At 28.4% G+C, this 16,030-nt stretch overlaps 2 protein-coding genes and 1 pseudogene across 2 annotated transcripts; 1 reads left to right on the top strand and 2 right to left on the bottom strand.

Moving 5' to 3' along the window:
• The first annotated feature begins 194 nt into the window (after nucleotides 1-194).
• LOC109603203 (28S ribosomal protein S31, mitochondrial) lies at nucleotides 195-1,608 on the top strand. Its single transcript, XM_020019682.2, has 6 exons — nucleotides 195-270; nucleotides 323-476; nucleotides 528-630; nucleotides 684-813; nucleotides 867-1,255; nucleotides 1,310-1,608. Exons 1-6 carry the CDS (start codon nucleotides 245-247, stop codon nucleotides 1,573-1,575), a joined length of 1,068 nt encoding a protein of 355 aa, XP_019875241.1. The 5' UTR covers nucleotides 195-244; the 3' UTR covers nucleotides 1,576-1,608.
• A 578-nt stretch (nucleotides 1,609-2,186) lies between these two features.
• On the bottom strand, nucleotides 2,187-3,567 carry LOC109603194 (neurogenic differentiation factor 4-like). The gene has a single exon (XM_049963025.1). It carries the CDS (start codon nucleotides 3,222-3,224, stop codon nucleotides 2,649-2,651), a length of 576 nt encoding a protein of 191 aa, XP_049818982.1. The 5' UTR covers nucleotides 3,225-3,567; the 3' UTR covers nucleotides 2,187-2,648.
• Nucleotides 3,568-7,558: 3,991 nt separating this feature from the next.
• LOC109603193 (28S ribosomal protein S31, mitochondrial-like) lies at nucleotides 7,559-10,363 on the bottom strand (annotated as a pseudogene).
• Between the last annotated feature and the right edge of the window lie 5,667 nt (nucleotides 10,364-16,030).

The following is a 16,030-nucleotide window of genomic DNA, read 5'->3' as shown; positions in this document are numbered from 1 at the left end:
GTGTTGCCTAACATATATGGAATATTATAATTTTTTAAGTCTTTAAAAGTATACGGCGAAAATAATAATACAAATTATTATAAATACAGTTACCAACATATATATTTAATTAACGAATAAATAAATAATAAATAATTACAAACAAAATGTACTTGAAAGTATTTGAATATTTAGGCCAGTAGTTTTACTGTCTAGTAGCTTGAATATACACCTGTCACATTTTAGAATATTTTAGGTTATAATCATGAATAAACTACACTTATTTGTTAGGTAATAAATAATACTTTCTAAATAACATATATGTTATTAAATATAATTTTAGAAACACTTCACTAACGCGAACATTTTTGAGCCCCTCAACATGTGTAAAACAATCAATAGCGAACAAATCGTCAGATGATGATAAAGATGAGAAAGACTCCAATAAGAAAGGAGCTGTACATAAGTTGAATGATTTATTAAAGAAAATAGTTGAGGTAAGTAATTTTGTATGTTCTTTGTTCGAATTTTTATAGCCTGTATTTTAGGATGACATACCAGCTCAATCTAAACTAAAATTGGCTAAACCTGGCAATAAAAGACAGAAACAGGCCAAAAGGAAAGATGAAAGTGTCAAGAAGGAACCTGTTGGTAAGTTTTAAAGTAATTTAAAAAATAATTTATTAAATTATGCATAATTTTAGAAAAACAGGTTGTCCAAGCTGTTAAAGATGTAGCCCAAACAATTGGAGGAAATGCCAAAATAAATGAAACAGAGTTACTATCTAAATTGTTGAGTCCTGTTTCTGATAAATCTGTTACCATGAACTTAAGGTAGTAAATTTTGTATTATTTTTGAAACAGAGCTTTTATTTTGTTCCCCATAGTGACATTGTAAAAGACATGAAAATAGACAGAGAAACAAAAACTGAAACTCACCAATCAAGAGCTGAACAAGTGAAGAGGATATTGCAAAGGTTCAAAGCCTCAGACAGCAATATACCAAGAGAAAACAAAAGGCCACCTAGAAGACCCACCACAAAACAACAACCTGAGGAATACACTGAAAAGATTGACTTGTTTGGAAGCGAACCTCTGGGAATTTTCACCAATAAATCAAACTTCAAGGATGGAGTTGAAAACAAGACTTGGAATAACTTGTATCAGAGGGAGCTGAGGTTGGCTGTTACACATCCACCCGCTAATTACTTCCAGCAGATGATTCTGTGGACAGAACAAGGGAAAATTTGGAAGTTCCCAATAGATAATCAATATGGTAGCAAATTGTGTTATTTATAAATTTCTACCAATTCAATGTGTGTGATTTTAGGAATGGATGAGGAGGAAAAGGTGTACTTTGCTGAACATGTATTTTTGGAGAAGCATTTGGAGCCATGGTGTCCCAGAAAAGGTCCAATAAGGCATTTTATGGAATTGGTTTGTGTTGGTTTGTCTAAAAATCCTTACATTAGTGTTGAAGCAAAAAAGGAACATATAGAATGGTTCAAAAATTACTTTGAGGAAAAGAAGAAATTGTTGCAAGAAGTAGGAGCCATACCAACTACATCTGCACCTAAGCAAAAGAGTCTTGAATAGATTTTTGTAAATATTAAATAATAAAAAACATATGTCTAATAATTCTGCTTTAATTACTATTAGAATTTAAATTAATAAAAATTATTTAATAATAATTTGGTACAATATTCTGGAACTTCGTTTGTGTCGGTTGTAGTTAAAGTGCATGCACAGATGTGGGAACCAAATAGAAATATCCAGATTTACTTACGAAACGAATTGGTGCGAAGAGGCACATTTAAAAGTGCCTCTGGAGCATTTGCCCACTAAATATTCAGTGAAATTTATTATAAAACTGTTATTGTCGGTTTTACAACATATTTCCTTTCTATCTTTGTTTAAATATTTATTTATATTCTATTTTAGAGAATAAAAACATAATAAATGTGTTTTTTAATATTTATTGATGTTATAAAATGATTTTCATAGGTGAGGCACTTCCTCCCCTGCCTCATCTGAGTAGCCACCACCGGCATAATGTTAATTAAAAATAAATTATGATGCAATTGTTTAAATTTAAAAGAAAATATATTCATTAGTTATCATTTTTATGGTATTTGATTTATTAAAAACAAAGTCACTTATTTATTATGTAATATATACAGTAAAAAATAGGTAAATGAAACAAAATGTAACAAAACGAAATTTATTGAACACACATATTGCATAAAAAACCTACAAAGTGCTGGTGTATTAAAAACGTGACCCTAAGTGAAGGAAACACTCCTCTATTGTCGTAAAGTACGAGATCAGTAGCTGAATTGTACATTAAAAATAATTAAATCTAGTGACTAAACGGAACACACATTCGTAAAATATACAACTTAAAAAAATATCCTATACAAAAACATAAGAAAAATGTCTAAAACTACTATATTTGGACATAGACTAGATTTTTTCTCATTTGTAAACTTAGTTTTGACAATATGAAGTGGGTTACCTAAGAGGTATTACATGTATGGGTGTTTAAAACAGATTTTTGTGATATCTAAAATTTTCACGCAGTAGATATTGTATATACTATAAAAATATGTACAGATTTATTAAAAAATATCACATTATTTGTATACAAAAGTAATAACATTGCTGTCTGTTTACCTATCAATACTAGATGTTTCTAAAAGATCCCTCAGAGCCGCAATATAAGTTTGGGCCATTTGAAGTGTCTCAAACTTGCTCAACTTCTGCTCCGCATCCAAATTGGGTATAACCTGTCTAAGCCTGTCGAACGCCTCATTTAGCCCGTTCATTCTGCGTCTCTCCCGTGCGTTCGCCGCCAATCTCCGCTTCTTCAGAACCGTCGGCGATGCCGGCCTATCCCTGACCACCGTTCTCTTCCTGACGCGCCCCGTTTTTTTCTCCGCACACTCAATACCTCTCGTTGTGTTATTATTGTCGAAGGCGGTTTTTTTCAAAGTGAAGAAGTTAAAATTGCCGTACGTGTACTTGTCTTGTTCCGATAACGAGCTCAGCTCGCTCGACGCCGAGATGAAGCTGTCGTAAGTGTTCACGTCGTATAAATCCGGCGTTTTTGCCTCACTTTTCATCGGTTCCGTCTTGAAGTACTGCTCGCCTTTGTTTATCAGCGCTAACGAACTGTAGTAATTCGGATGGTACACCAGGTCCTGGCCGCAGTCGTACCTGTTGCCGTACGGCTTCATCAGATCCATCCTGACGATTTAACCACGGTCACACACGTCACCAAAACTTCAACAACTCATCACTGATTAATTAATTGGATTAAACGTGATCAGACGCGGCACATTTTCAAAGACGGCACAACACGGATGTGCGATTACCACCGAAGTCTATGACCCAATAAGGAAGTGCTGCCCGTCAGTACCGGGGTTGGAACTGACCTGACCTGTTGGTCGCGTGCCGCACCACCACTAATTTTTTCTCCTTCGATGGAACGCCCGATAGCAGGGCCGTAACCAACGGCATATGGCGTTGCTGTTGGAATTTTGATTAATGTTCTGTTAGAAGGATGGGGATCAAAATTGCGACATTTTAAATGGCCGGTGAAATTAACCGACATGAATTGCATCGGATTAAGCAGAAGTGTCTGGCGTGTAATTTGACATATGAGGGTTTAGACTTTCAGTTTTCTGTTAATTTACAGTTTTCAATAAAACTAAATCAATTATGTTAATAATAAATAATAAAAGTAATAATAGAGTTTAAGTAACACTTAGCAAAATAAAAAAAATAATTAATTAACATATATAGAAATTAAATTACCTTTTCTTGTAGTTTTCTGTAATATTAAATCAATCATTGGACTTTATTATTATTATTAAATTATTAATGTAAGTAACATTTTATAAATGTACACATTACTATACTTTTGGTATATTAGAATAAAAAAACAGATATAATTATAATAATAAATATGAGAAATATGTTTCGGAACTTCGTTTGTGTCGGTATTTGAAGTTATCTCATTGGCTGGAGGCACACCTCAGCTCCTCTACCATTGAAAAAATAGCTATTAAGATTTGCTGTTTTTTAAATTATTTTGTTCATAGATCAATGTTTTATTTAATAATTTAGTAAATTGACCGTTATAAAATATTTTATATATATTTTTTGAATGTATTTTTAAGTTTTTATCAAATTTATTAATTTAAAATTGTAAAATGAGATATGATTTTTAACATTTTACTTTCATTTTTTATCCTTTTTTTTATTATATATATATATATATATATATATATATATATATATATATATATATATATATATATATATATATATATATATATATATATATAGTAAAATATATAAAATATAATATTTGTTGTATAAGATCTAAATTTCTGTTAAATTAAAACAGTCAATCAATGTATCAACTTTTGATTTAATTGGTTAAATTTTTCAATTTAAAATATTTTTCTTATTTATTTATTGTATAAACTCAATTTTAAAAAATATATTAATTTAAAACTGTATAATAAAATATAATTTATTATTTTTAACATTTTATTTTATAACTTTTACATATTTTTGATCTTCTGATTAATTTTAATTAATTTTCATATTTCTTATCCTTTTTTAAAAAAAATGTGTGTCATCATTTAAATATCTTTTGTAATTTTTATTATATTAAAATAAATAATATTAATATAAATATATGTTTGTTTGAAATTTATTAATTATGCTTTTAGTTAGTTTAATTTTATATATTATAATTATATAATATTAATAATATATTAAGTATTTGGTCGATTATTATTTATTATTATTATTATTATTATTATTTGATATTTTTAAATTGTAATTTTTTGACACAATTGAAATCTTAATAATAAAATTATGAATTAAAAACGATAAATTAATAAATATTATGTATTCATTTTTTCTTTTCATTTACATTAACAACATTTTAGTTAATATCATTTTGTATCATAATTTACTGCATTTTTTTGATAACCAATTAGTAATTAAAATCTATAACTATATGTATAATCCATAATTATATATCTATTATTATATATTTAATATTTTTTTTAGATTTTTAAATTGTAATTAATTGATAAATTCTGCTCTCCATTTTATTAATAAATTATTAATTAATTACTAATTATTAAATATAATTTTCATTCCAAAATATTTTTTATATATATGTTATCTGTTTAGATTTCCAATTATTATTTATTTTCAAATTAAAATCTATTAAAAACCAATATTTTATTTTAAATATTTGAAATTATTTAGTATTATTTTTTGATTTTAGAAATTCTTTGCTTATTGTATTTTAAACTATGAAATTTTATTAATTTAGTTTTATTCTCTTCTCAGTTTAACAGATTTTTAATTTAATCTCCATTATTTTTAATTTATAGAATATGAGATTTATTAAAGATATAAAACAAACAGTTTAATTTATTTTTTATTTCTTTTTCATTTGATTTATTCACATATAAATTTAATTCAAGTACATAGAAACATTTTTATTTCAATTTGTACCAAAACATTTTAATATTTATTTTATATTTTAATTTATCCATTAAAAGTTCTTAAAAATAAAATGTATATTGGTGAAAAATTGGTATAGATTTTTCAATTTTTATTAAATTTGTCAATTTAAAACTAATACAATATAATCTATTAATTTTTATATTTTAATTCATAAGTTTTTCATATTTCTTTTGCGTTTCATCATTTATAAGATAAGTTTTTATTATATTAAAATATATAATATTAAACAATTAATATAAATATGTTTGAAATTTATTAATTATGATTTTAGTTAGTTTAATTTTATATATTATAATTTGCTTAAAGCGCATTCGCAAATGTTGGATCTAAATAGATTACTTACAAACCGAATTGGCGCGAAGAGGCACATTTAGAAGTGCCTCTCGAGAACTTACGTATAAAATATTCATTGAAATTTATCTTAAAAATGTTATTGCTTGTTTAATTGTCGGTTTGCCTTCTATATTTGTTTAAATATTAATTTATATTCTATTTTAAAGAATAAAATCACAAAAAATGTATTTTTTAATATTAATGTTATGTCAGTAAAATGATTGATTATTTATTCTAGTTTTATTTAATACATTTAATCAAAAAACAAAAGAATTAATCAATAATTTACAGATTAAATTAATTCCAGAACATTAGTTCAGCTTCCATTGGAATTTATGCATTGTTCCAAAGAATGTGCCCAATAAAATCGTAATTTATATTTATTTACGAACACATGTCACACACAAATGTTGCCAGAAACTATTTTAATTCGCCTAATTCAATAGAAGTACCACCCTTTGTCTTAGACGCACATTCAACCGGTTGTTAATCGTAATTATTCACAAACCAACCCGGAGGAATGTCTTAGAAAACAATATTTAAAGATTAACCAACAATTCCATCCATTCAATTGCGCCACTTCGAGTTCAATCGATCCGAAATATTTATGAAATAATTCGTGGCACAACAATGCCGGATGATTTTCTAGTTTTCGTCGTACAAAAGTGCCGACTTATTGAACGACGTCTCGAGTCGGCCGAAGAATTTATTCCATCTTTATGAAACGATAAAAGTGTACGGCGTCGTCGGGAGCAGTTCGAACTATTTTAATTAAGATTTTTATGGAGCTTGTGCCTTTTTCTTCCGTCGCACATAAAAGGGGTTTTGATGTGTCGGGTCATTAGAACGTTGTATTATTTCACCTGTTCGATGCAACAAAAGTAACACCTGTTGCTCTAATAGGGCAACTTTGATATTCCGGATATTTGCCGTTGTATGAACGGGGGTCTTAATTATTTAGGGAACAGAAAAGTACAAAATGGGCCATCATCCAGCACCAAATCAATTAGTAGATCGTCAGTCTACAACTTCTTTGTAAAGGAATATTTCTACATAGTCATCAATTAAAATTTACAAACATAATTGAGTACAAAATTAAAAATTAAAATAGAAAAACTCATTTTTATTTGCTTCTTTAGTTTATTCTATAATAATAATCTCTGTCTCTATGTTTTAATTATTTTAATATAATACTTCTTAAAAGGTTACTTAACTCTTAAAGAGTTATAAGAGATTTAATAAATTATACATAAATATAAAATAATTAAAAATAAAAGAATCATATTATAAACAAAGAACATGAATTATATATTATTACAATTTTAATAGAATTAAATATAATATTTCTTAAAATGTTACTTAAACTTGTAGTTATTATAAATTTAATAAATCTATAATGATTTATTTAATTTTATTAAAAGGTACAAGTAAATAGAATATAGTTCTCATATTTGTTATTATAATTGTTATAATTATATTCAATTTTTTATTCTAATATATCAAGAGAATACTGATTTTTTAAATGTTACTTAAACATGGTTATAAGACACTTAATAAATTACCAATAATGTACCAAATTGTTGTAATACAGAGTATTATCAAAAGCAAAAATGATTTTTGTTCATTTAAATTATAATAGTAATTAAAGCAGAATTATTAGACATATATGTTTTTTATTATTTAATATTTACAAAAATTTATTCAAGACTCTTTTGCTTAGGTGCAGATGTTGTTGGTATGGCTCCTACTTCTTGCAACAATTTCTTCTCCAACTCCATCCTTAAAATTCGATTTATTGGTGAAAATTCTCAGAGGTTCACTTCCAAACAAGTCAATCTTTTCAGTGTATTCCTCAGGTTGTTGTTTTGTAGTGGGTCTCCTAACTGGCCTTCTATTTTCTCTTGGAATATTGCTGTCTGAGGCTTTGAACCTTTGCAATATCCTCTTCACTTGTTCAGCTCTTGATTGGTGAGTTTCAGTTATTGTTTCTCTGTCTATTTTCATGTCTTTTACAATGTCACTCACTATGTGGAACATAATAAAAGCTCTGTTTCAAAAATAATACAAAATTTGCTACCTTAACTTCATGGTAACGGATTTATCAGAAACAAACTCAACAATTTAGAAAGTAACTCTGTTTCATTTATTTTGACATTTCCTCCAATTGTTTGTTTATTTTTTAAATTATTTTAAAACTTACCAACAGGTTCCTTCTTGACACTTTCATTCTTTTGTTTAGGTGCAGATGTTGTTGGTATGGCTCCTACTTCTTACAACAATTTCTTCTTGTCCTCAAAGTAATTTTTGAACCATTCTATGTGTTCCTTTTTTGCCTCAACACTAATGTATGGATTTTTGGACAAACCAACACAAACTAATTCCATAAAATGCCTTATTGGACCTTTTTTGGGACACCATGGCTCTAAATGCATCTCCAAAAATACATATCCAGCAAAGTACACCTTTTCCTCTTCATCCATTCCTAAAATCACACACATTTGAATTGGTAGAAATTTATAAATAACACAATTTGCTACCATATTGATTATCTATTGGGAACTTCCAAGTTTTCCCTTGTTGTGTCCACAGAATTATCTGCTGGAAGTAATTAGGAGGTGGATGTGTAACAGCCAACCTCAGCTCCCTCTGAAACAAGTTATTCCAAGTCTTGTGTTCAACTCCATCCTTAAAATTCGATTTATTGGTGAAAATTCTCAGAGGTTCACTTCCAAACAAGTCAATCTTTTCAGTGTATTCCTCAGGTTGTTGTTTTGTGGTGGGTCTTCTAGGTGGCCTTCTATTTTCTTTTGGAATATTGCTGTCTGAGGCTTTGAACCTTTGCAATATCCTCTTCACTTGTTCAGCTCTTGATTGGTGAGTTTCAGTTATTGTTTCTCTGTCTATTTTCATGTCTTTTACAATGTCACTATGTGGAACATAATAAAAGCTCTGTTTCAAAAATAATACAAAATTTGCTACCTTAACTTCATGGTAACGGATTTATCAGAAACAAACTCAACAATTTAGAAAGTAACTCTGTTTCATTTATTTTGACATTTCCTCCAATTGTTTGTTTATTTTTTAAATTATTTTAAAACTTACCAACAGGTTCCTTCTTGACACTTTCATTCTTTTGTTTAGGTGCAGATGTTGTTGGTATGGCTCCTACTTCTTACAACAATTTCTTCTTGTCCTCAAAGTAATTTTTGAACCATTCTATGTGTTCCTTTTTTGCCTCAACACTAATGTATGGATTTTTGGACAAACCAACACAAACTAATTCCATAAAATGCCTTATTGGACCTTTTTTGGGACACCATGGCTCTAAATGCATCTCCAAAAATACATATCCAGCAAAGTACACCTTTTCCTCCTCATCCATTCCTAAAATCACACACATTTGAATTGGTAGAAATTTATAAATAACACAATTTGCTACCATATTGATTATCTATTGGGAACTTCCAAGTTTTCCCTTGTTGTGTCCACAGAATTATCTGCTGGAAGTAATTAGGAGGTGGATGTGTAACAGCCAACCTCAGCTTCCTCTGAAACAAGTTATTCCAAGTCTTGTGTTCAACTCCATCCTTAAAATTCGATTTATTGGTGAAAATTCTCAGAGGTTCACTTCCAAACAAGTCAATCTTTTCAGTGTATTCCTCAGGTTGTTGTTTTGTAGTGGGTCTCCTAACTGGCTTTCTATTTTCTCTTGGAATATTGCTGTCTGAGGCTTTGAACCTTTGCAACATCCTCTTCACTTGTTCAGCTCTTGATTGGTGAGTTTCAGTTATTGTTTCTCTGTCTATTTTCATGTCTTTTACAATGTCACTACGGGGAACAAAATAAAAGCTCTGTTTCAAAAATAATACAAAATTTACTACCTTAAGTTCATGGTAACGGATTTATCAGAAACAGGACTCAACAATTTAGATAGTAACTCTGTTTCATTTATTTTGGCATTTCCTCCAATTGTTTGGGCTACATCTTTAACAGCTTGGACAACCTGTTTTTCTAAAATTATGCATAATTTAATAAATTATTTTTTAAATTACTTTAAAACTTACCAACAGGTTCCTTCTTGGCACTTTCATCTTTCCTTTTGGCCTGGTTTCTGTCTTTTATTGCCAAGTTTTGCCAATTTTAGTCTAGATTGAGTTGGTATGTCATCCTGGAAGACAGGAATAAAAATTCTAACCTACATACCTCAACTACTTTCTTTAATTAACAGTACTTAATATTTTAGATAGTAACTTTGTTCCATTTACACTATATAACTATTAAACACACATTTTTCATTATTTAATGTTTACAAAAATCTGTTCAACACTCTTCTGTTGGTGCAGATGTTGTTGGTGTGGCTCCTATTTCTTGTAACCATTCTAAGTGTTTCTTTTTTGCTTTAACACTAAATGTATGAATTTTGAATAAACCAACACAAAATAATTCCATTAAATGGAATAATATAAAGTGACTCACCAGGCTCAAACCTCAGGAGCCACCACTGCAATCAAACGGTAACACAAAAAGTAACATCAATAAAATCCTCATCGACTTCTGTGGGATTATACTTACAAGTTAACATGACGTTATTACGCTCGTAAATTCTGTGGCACAATAGGAGTACACATAAAACGGATTAACCATTATCAGACACCGATAGAAGTATCCACTGGTTATAAATAACGTATGTTATAATGCACGTAAACATCCATAATTCCATTACAAACGTGTGAGTACAATACAACCCGTTTTGTAACGTACGTACGTACGTAATTCCCATTGAAATGAAAGGAAAAATTAATATGTCATGATTTGAATACGATTGATTAGTGTCTTTTAGAAAAAATTTTTTTAATGCCTTAATAATTATTACACTGCGAATTTAAAAACCAGTCGTATAATACGATTATTTTGTACATTTTCCAACTGTCCATAACCATCCATAAAATTCCTTCGAAGAGATCAAAAAAGTCTTACACCTGTAAAAAATACCTGTTCCTTGGATAAAGAATCATTACTTCTGATTGGAGTTCGGACATTTATGCCGTGGTGGCGTATCGGATTATTTAAATAATTAATTATATGCAAGACTAATAAAACAGATGTAAGCACCTTTAAAAAACTGTATTTTTAATAAATCCTATAAATTTTAATCTTAACTGAAAAAATATTAATTTTATGCATTCACTGATGGTTTATAATATTTTAATTTCTAACGTGACATGTGGAAAATGAACGTTCTGATGAAAATGATTATGTGAAAAACATGTGTTTCAATTAAAATATTTTCTAATATGATAAAATGTCCATTTAAATTATTTCGATGTTAAATTTTTGTGCCCATTTATGGGGTTTATATGTAAAAATGTCTCTTGGTCACATAATTATTAAAAAACGTAGCTTTTGAATTAACTTATCAATTTAATAGTTACAGATAAGTAGCTCACATTACTATCCTAACGTTAATTGGGAAAGGTACATTTCTAATTAGATGGCCACAGAAGTAGAACACTTTTGAAAAATAACACTTTGTACACTAACACACATTTACTGCCTGTTTTATGATAATTCGACCTGTTGCTTCACGTTCAAGTTTTTTTATTATAGTTGAATCGATTTGGGGTGGCAGGACAACAAGAAGGGGAGGCTTTATTGTACCCACTTCCACTTACAACATTTTGTTAAAGCCACGCCTCTGTTGTCCCTTTTACTAAGTTAAAACTTTTGTTGTCTATGTGTATAAGTGAATAAATAACAAATAATCCTACTTTTAGCTCATTTTCTTATCTATCTTGCCATTCCAAGTTTACTCGACTACCTTTATCTTTTTGGTTTTGTTCAAATTTTATAATATGTAATTACTAATTTTAAAACAAATTATTAATGGTTAAGGTCACCAGTCTCAGTCACTTATGTAAAATACTATTTTCCTAAAGTTTCATAGGCGACAATATCAAATATCTGGAAATTTATCAGAAATATCATTATATCTTAGATTAAGACAATTTAATGTTATCAGAACTTTATATATTTGATTTATTTATGTTTAAAATAGTCTCTAGTCACAGTTACTTATGAAGAATATTATTTTCCTAAAGTTACACAGACGACAATTTTGAATATCTTGAAATTTATTAGAAATATCATTATATCTTAGATTGAAACAATTTAATGTATCAGAACTTTATATGTTTGATTTATTTATGTTTAAAGTAGTCACTAGTCACAGTTACTTATGAATAATACTTTTTTCCTAAAGTCTCACAGAGGGCAATGTTAAATATTTTGAAATTTATCAGAAATATCATTATATCTTAGCTTGAAACAATTTAATATATAAAAAATTTATATATTTGATTTATTTATGTTTAAAATAGTCACTAGTCACAGTTACTTATGAATAATACTATTTTCCTAAAGTCTCACAGACGGCAATGTTAAATATCTTGAAATTTATCAGAAATATCATTATATCTTAGCTTGAGACAATTTAATATATAAGAAATTTTGTATATTTGATTTATTTATGTTTAAAATAGTCACTAGTCACAGTTACTTATGAAGAATACTGTTTTCCTAAATTTTCACAGAGGGCAATGTTAAATATCTTGAAATTTTACAGAAATATAATTATATCTTAGACTGAGACAATTTAATGTTATCAGAACTTTATATATTTGATTTATTTATGTTTAAAATAGTCTCTAGTCAGTTACTTATGAAGAATATTATTTTCCTAAAGTTACACAGACGACAATTTTGAATATCTTGAAATTTATCAGAAATATCATTATATCTTAGCTTGAGACAATTTAATGTATCAGAATTTTATATATTTGATTTATTTATGTTTAAAATGGTCACTAGTCACAGTTACTTATGAAGAATACTATTTTCCTAAAGTGTCACAAAGGGCAATGTTAAATATCTTGTAATTTATCAGAAATATCATTATATCTTAGCTTGAGACAATTTAATATATAAAAAATTTATATATTTGATTTATTTATGTTTAAAATAGTCACTAGTCACAGTTACTTATGAATAATACTATTTTCCTAAAGTCTCACAGACGGCAATGTTAAATATCTTGAAATTTATCAGAAATATCATTATATCTTAGCTTGAGACAATTTAATGTATCAGAACTTTATATATTTGATTTATTTATGTTTAAAATGGTCACTAGTCACAGTTACTTATGAAGAATACTATTTTCCTAAAGTCTCACAGACGGCAATGTTAAATATCTTGAAATTTATCAGAAATATCATTATATCTTAGCTTGAGACAATTTAATGTATCAGAACTTTAAATATTTGATTTATTTATATTTAAAATAGTCACTAGTCACAGTTACTTATGAAGAATATTATTTTCCTAAAGACTCACAGACGACAGTATTAAATATCTTGAAATTTATCAGATATATCATTATATCTTAGCTTGAGACAATTTAATACATAAGAAATTTATATATTTGATTTATTTATGTTTAAAATAGTCACTAGTTACAGTTACTTATGAAGAATACTATGTTCCTAAAGTCTCACAGAGGGCAATGTTAAATATCTTGAAATTTACCAGAAATATCATTATATCTTGGCTTGAGACAATTTAATATATAAGAAATTTATATATTTGATTTATTTATGTTTAAAATAGTCACTAGTCACAGTTACTTATGAAGAATACTATTTTCCTAAAGTCTCACATAGGGCAATGTTAAATATCTTGTAATTTATCAGAAATATCATTATATCTTAGCTTGAGACAATTTAATATATAAGAAATTTATATATTTGATTTATTTATGTTTAAAATAGTCACTAGTCACAGTTACTTATGAAGAATACTATTTTCCTAAAGTCTCACAGAGGGCAATGTTAAATATCTTGTAATTTATCAGAAATATCATTATATCTTAGCTTGAGACAATTTAATATATAAGAAATTTATATATTTGATTTATTTATGTTTAAAATAGTCACTAGTTACAGTTACTTATGAAGAATACTATGTTCCTAAAATCTCACAGAGGGCAATGTTAAATATCTTGAAATTTATTAGAAATATCATTATATCTTAGCTTGAGACAATTTAATGTATCAGAACTTTATATATTTGATTTATTTATGTTTAAAATAGTCACTAGTCACAGTTACTTATAAAGAATACAGTTTTCCTAAATTCTCACAGAGGGCAATGTTAAATATCTTGAAATATACCGGAAATATCACTATATCTTAGCTTAAGACAATTTAATGTATCAGAACTTTATATATTTGATTTATTTATGTTTAAAATAGTCACTAGTCACAGTTACTTATGAAGAATACTGTTTTCCTAAATTCTCACAGAGGGCAATGTTAAATATCTTGAAATATACCGGAAATATCACTATATCTTAGCTTAAGACAATTTAATGTATCAGAACTTTATATATTTGATTTATTTATGTTTAAAATAGTCACTAGTCACAGTTACTTATGAAAAATACTATTTTCCTAAAGTCTCACAGACGACAATATTAAATATCTTGAAATTTATCAGAAATATCATTATATCTTAACTTGAAACTGTGTAATATATCATAAATTATGTACTTTTAAAAAACTTTATAGTCTATTCAGGGATGCCACTTTAATGGCAGAAAGTTGCGTATTACACGTATCAATTTTTCATCAGTGTGGCCAATATGATTATTTTTAGGTTAGGTTATTTTAGTATATGTAACCTGTATATGTTTGTAAACTAATTTTGCTGATAAGTTCGTGGTATATTCCAGTAATTACCCGTAGCAATAAATTGAAGGTCTCTTGTTCCAATATTTTCCAAATTAAACCAGTAAGATGATAAAAAGTTGCCTCTTAAAATTTGCAGAGGCGCCGAAAATTCTCACGTACAAAAAAATACTGTAGAAATCGATTAATATAAAATAATAATAAGAAAAAAATGATTAATATAACTGGTATGTTATTTTATAAAAAAAGCAATAAAAATACCATTATCGGTCGACTTGATTGCAAAGTAGTAAGAAACGTAAAGGAGCGTACAGGAGAGAAAAAAAAAAGAATCCGATAAACCACTAATTACCATCGTCGACACAAAAATTGTTACTTATTCATCTCAATTATGGGAATGTAAAACGCGGTTAGCTGTGAAATAATTACAATGATTAACTGGGATGTGCACTACCGTTACCGACCGATTAATCAAAACTGCTCACCTTTTATTTCCCACCTAATGGCCGCCTATTCATTTTTTACTCTCCTTCTAATGCCCCATTGCCCAATAATAATTTATTGTGGCGCACACATAATGTGGATATGATAGTATGTGGAGTCCCCGTGTGAAAATACACCGTTTAAATGTAGTCCATGTGGTTTATCACATTTCAAAACGTCTTAAATACATGGTGATCAAAATTGTAGCAGTGCCGCATCGTTGAGACGTGCTGTGGGTAATGGTGTGCCGCCCCTTTTTCATATTGAACTGTAATAGACGAAGTTGATCGTGGCAATTAAAGTAATGGAGTTTTGGTAAAATGAGCAACACGTGTTATTTTAGATGCCAAAGGTCGAAGAAATTTTCATCTTTGAATTGTATTTTTGTATATACCATTGACTGTTCATCTTTCAAGAGCTAGAAGGAAAAGGACACAGTGGTAGCAAATGCAAGAAGTGGTCCAAAGAAGGAGTTTTTTAAGAAAAATGTCTTACTAATTGTTGTAAGGTTGACCACTTATAAAGAAAAACAAAGTAGATGTGTTATTACATAAGATGCAGCGTTCAATTTGATTGATTGAGAAGAACAACTTATGAAAACTGATGCTCTTAAAGACACCAACTTGATATCGAGTGTTTTGAGAAAAAATATTGTTGAAGGTTTTCAGGATGATTGTAATTTTGAACACTTCCTTTGGAAAGATAAGTAAGATGATAATAAAGTGTTTAATATAATATTAATAAAATTATGCGCAACAAGCCTTTTCACCTGGTGCTGTTAAACCACGGAACAAACGATTATTAGACCAACGGTCTTCCTCGAGCAAATGAATAAATTTGTCTCGCGAGTCGCGGTAAAGGGGGTCCGCCGAAGAAACCACTAATAGGAATGGAGCATACATATTCATAGTATCGCCGTCGGCGATCTAATCGTG

The sequence above is a fragment of the Aethina tumida genome, chromosome 2, assembly GCF_024364675.1.
Source record: "Aethina tumida isolate Nest 87 chromosome 2, icAetTumi1.1, whole genome shotgun sequence".
Lineage (NCBI taxonomy): Eukaryota > Metazoa > Arthropoda > Insecta > Coleoptera > Nitidulidae > Aethina > Aethina tumida.
The sequence above is the reverse complement of the archived record's forward strand: the minus strand, read 5'-3'. Positions and strand labels throughout refer to the sequence as shown.

Coding starts and splice junctions, on each gene's coding strand:
- LOC109603203 (XM_020019682.2), top strand. CDS start 245: ATGAATAAACTACACTTATTTGTTAG. Junction 477..527: donor TATTAAAGAAAATAGTTGAG/GTAAGTAATTTT, acceptor CCTGTATTTTAG/GATGACATACCAGCTCAATC. Junction 814..866: donor TCTGTTACCATGAACTTAAG/GTAGTAAATTTT, acceptor TGTTCCCCATAG/TGACATTGTAAAAGACATGA.
- LOC109603194 (XM_049963025.1), bottom strand. CDS start 3,224: ATGGATCTGATGAAGCCGTACGGCAACAGGTACGACTGCGGCCAGGAC.